The sequence below is a fragment of the Lactuca sativa genome, chromosome 5 (assembly GCF_002870075.4).
Source record: "Lactuca sativa cultivar Salinas chromosome 5, Lsat_Salinas_v11, whole genome shotgun sequence".
NCBI lineage: Eukaryota > Viridiplantae > Streptophyta > Magnoliopsida > Asterales > Asteraceae > Lactuca > Lactuca sativa.
The window spans coordinates 291,747,612-291,751,692 of NC_056627.2; the positions used below are offsets into that span (position 1 = coordinate 291,747,612).

The following is a 4,081-nucleotide window of genomic DNA, read 5'->3' on the forward strand; positions in this document are numbered from 1 at the left end:
GAGATTTTCAATATGATAGGAGTTTCACGGGAGTGAATGGTAAATGATGTAAATTGAGGTTTTCTTAGGCTGGAGGGAGTGGTGACACTGAAACCGCATTCCCTCTCCCGCCACATAAATGTCATGTCATTTTTTACCACTCAAGTGTGGTTTATTGCCACACCAAGGGAGTGGTGTCACACATTTTTTTTTTGTATTTTGTTTTTTTTAACTATTTTAATTTAATAATTTTTTTTTTAACTATTTTAATTTAATAAAACTTCTATTTTAATAAAAAAAACATAATTTTTCATTACTTGAAAATTAAAAAAAAAAAACATTACATTGCATTACCAAAAAAAAAACATGAAAACCACACACATGACATTTAAATAATCCTAGAAACTTAAAAAATACAAATAAAATAACTAAAGCAAACTACATAAAGTCGTTCTCCGAAAACTCGTCTTCGTGGTCATCCGGTGGATCCAAATTAAGATTAATGTTTTGAACCTCGTAAATGTGTTCCACCAAGTCATTGCAAAGATTGTGAAATGTTTCAGTGCAACGTATCTCTGCTCTTCTGTTTATATACTCTTCGCCACCAATTTCTATTGGTTGTGTCTCTTGTATGGTTTCTTCCTCATCAAACGCACATATCGCTCTTCCTTCGTCTTCAATAATAATGTTATTCAATATAAGACATGTATACATGATTTCTTGAAGTTTTTCCTCGCCTAAATAAGTTACTGGTTTTTTCAGTATGAACCACCGTTCCTTCAGAGCTCCAAAAGCACGCTCAACATCCTTCCTAGCTCTTTCTTGAGCTCTCTTGAATTTCTTTCGTCTAGAACCATGCGGAGCTGTAAACGATTTAACAAACACAGCATACTCAGGAAAGATTCCATCGACCAGATAATAACCATACTTATATGGTGTTCCACGCACTTGAAAAGAAGAATCTGGTGCAGATCCATCGTATATGTTGTTAAATATTGGTGAACGATTAAGAACGTTGATGTCGTTAATCGAACCAAGAGAACCAGAAAAAGCATGCCAAATCCACATATCTTGTGATGCAACTGCTTTAAGTATGACCGTTGGGTGACCATGATCGCCTTAGGTAAATTGCCCATGATATGCTGTAGGGCAGTTTTCCCATGCCCAATGGAGATAATATAAGCTTCCTAGCATTCCAGGAAACTAATGCACACTAGCATGATGAGCTTGCAATTGTAGGATGTCATTACGTGTAGGCTTACGTAAATATTTTGGACCATAAAACTGAATCACAATTTTGCATAAAAAATGGAGACTGTCTCGTGCGATCCTAGCAAACATCCTAAAACTTTCGTCTAACGCATCAGGCGGAATGCCATATGCTAACTGACGAAGTGCGGTCGTGCATTTTTGTAAGGGAGTAAAACTGGGTGTACCTCTAGCATCGTAGCGTTGTTGAAAAAAACTGCACTCCCTCGTTACATCTTCAACTATACGTTCGTATAAACCTTTGAACATTCTGAAACGCCTACGAAAATGATACCCTTGATAAGTGGCATTCTCTGCAAAATAGTCTTGCACCAAACGTTGGTTGGCTTCTTCACCAAACGCATCAGGCGGAATGCCATATGCTAACTGACGAAGTGCGGTCGTGCATTTTTGTAAGGGAGTAAAACTGGGTATACCTCTAGCATCGTAGCGTTGTTGAAAAAAACTGCACTCCCTCGTTACATCTTCAACTATACGTTCGTATAAACCTTTGAACATTCTAAAACGCCTACGAAAATAATACCCTTGATAAGTGGCATTCTCTACAAAATAGTCTTGCACCAAACGTTGGTTGGCTTCTTCACGATTTCTGCAAATATATATTCGTGTTCTCCGTTGAGAACTTGCAGCTGCGTTGTTACATACAACGTTGTATGTTTGTTCCGCCATTTGAACACACGCAATAGCAGTATCAAAACTAGTTTGAAATTCTTCAGAAGATGACATTTTTTAGAGAGTAGTGCTTTTTTTAAATTTTTTTAGAGAGAGAAGAGATTGTGTTGTGAAAAACAAATGGAGTTGATATTATATATAGGAAAGAAAAAGCAACAAAAAAATTAAATACCCAACAACCTGGTCAATCCTTCCATCCTTCCATCCACCAATCACAAAACGCGGCACTAAAGGACCACACCACGGCCAAAACCGCGCAAGACCACGGTCTGAGGGTGGTGTGCGCGGTCCAGGTGGCACAAACCGCGGTCCCAAACAACAACCACACCGTATAGCCTTAAAAACAACAACAAAAAGCATTTGGAAAATGGCAACAAACATTCAAGAACCATTACATAATAACAATGTAGTTTTAACTCAGAAACACATTAGTATTATGGGGCGGGTATTAAATTTTTGTTGTCGTTATGGATTGTGGTTACTATTAATGGACATATTTAATATCACTGTTTCTAACTCTAATAAAACATTAGATCCTCCCACAATAATCGAAATAACAGAAAGAAAATGCAATGTAGTCAACATAAGTTACCATTAGATTTCTGATCTACATAGACAAATTGTGTACAAACATATACTAGAAAACACTTCCACTACAATTACAATTACAATATTTTTAAATAAATCCCGTAAAGGATCAACAAAAGTGAAAGTAAAAACTCTTTGAAAAAACATACATTCTACTATTGTTATACCAAAACCTAAAACAAATCATTTAAAAAACACCATGATTAACATATTATCAATATCTTATTTCAGAAACATTTCCTCATTTCTCTTATTACCTTATAATTCTATTAAAAAACAAATAAAAAATATATTTTTGAAGATGTTGTCATATTATGAATTTAAACATTTAAACATAAGGTTATCATTATTGGTTAATTTTTATAGTTCTTTTAACTAATAAGAGTATGTTAAACATTTCATTTATTTCTTTATTATAACATCTTTTTGCAATTTGAAATCAAAGGTATTATATATATATATATATATATATATATATATATATATATATATATATATATATATATATATATATATATATATATATATATATATATAGGATTTTGGATTATGCATAAAACTTTCAAACAATGCATAAAGACAAACATACAAGAAACTTTTTTCCATTTGAAGCATTGTTGATGTCCATGTGTGATAAAAATGTGCTTGAAGTTGAATTTAAACTTCACTCAACCTGCTATAACGTTTCAAGAAGCACAAGCTGCACACCCTATACAAAATTACAAAAATAATCGTCAATACGTTGTTCAAGAACATTGTATGTGTACATGTTTGTATCAGAGAACTGAGAATTAGATAATAGATGTGAGAATGAACCTTAAGAAAAGGATGATGGACTATCATTCTTCAATAATTTGTGTATGTTCTTCTATGAGAGTTTGGACGACTTCCTTGGCCGATAATCAATTGAAGCATACAATTGAAATTACTACTGTAACTGCTTTTAGTGTGATGGAACACAACAATTTGTCACTTATTGAGTTTGAATGATATCATAAGTAGAAAACTGTTTGTTGTACATGTTTCTTGCTTGAATGGAGAGTGTTCTTTTAGATGTGTGAAATTGTACATTACTCACATGTGTTTGTCTAAATAACCATTTCATACTCTTATGAACCAACTTCAAACCTATCATGAGATCATAATTGTAGAAAACGATTATTTGATTTGATTCCTAAAGCCAGATATGATTCCAGTAAAATAGAAGCGAATATATTATTTAACACTCTTTTGTTTTTTACTTAAAACATATTGGTGATAAAATGATCGAAGGTTTAAAGGAAAATCCATTGCTTTATCGAGAAGTATATGTGAGAATAATCAATGTACTTCAATTCATTCTTTACAGTAGTGTACTTTCATTACATCTATTATTTTCCATTTAATCCAATTTTAAATGCAAAAAGGCTATGAAAATTACCCTTAAGCCATCGTCTATTGTTAAACAGATGCAATCAGCTGTAGCTGGTATAGTATGCCCCTGATTGGTTTTCGAAAATAGAACCCTTCATTTTGCTCCGTAAGAAAGTACTTTCCTCACATCATCAACAACAATAAACTGGAATATAATAAT

At 33.2% G+C, this 4,081-nt stretch overlaps 1 protein-coding gene across 1 annotated transcript; it reads right to left on the reverse strand.

Annotated features, from left to right (window-relative positions):
* Positions 1–417: 417 nt before the first annotated feature.
* LOC111910080 (uncharacterized) lies at positions 418–1,047 on the reverse strand. Its single transcript, XM_023905872.1, has one exon. The coding sequence runs from the start codon at positions 1,045–1,047 to the stop codon at positions 418–420; it is 630 nt and encodes a 209-aa protein (XP_023761640.1).
* Between the last annotated feature and the right edge of the window lie 3,034 nt (positions 1,048–4,081).

What these genes read in the sequence shown, in the direction of transcription:
- LOC111910080 (XM_023905872.1), bottom strand. Translation starts at nt 1,047, where the DNA reads ATGTGGATTTGGCATGCTTTTTCTGGTTCTCTTGGTTCGATTAACGAC.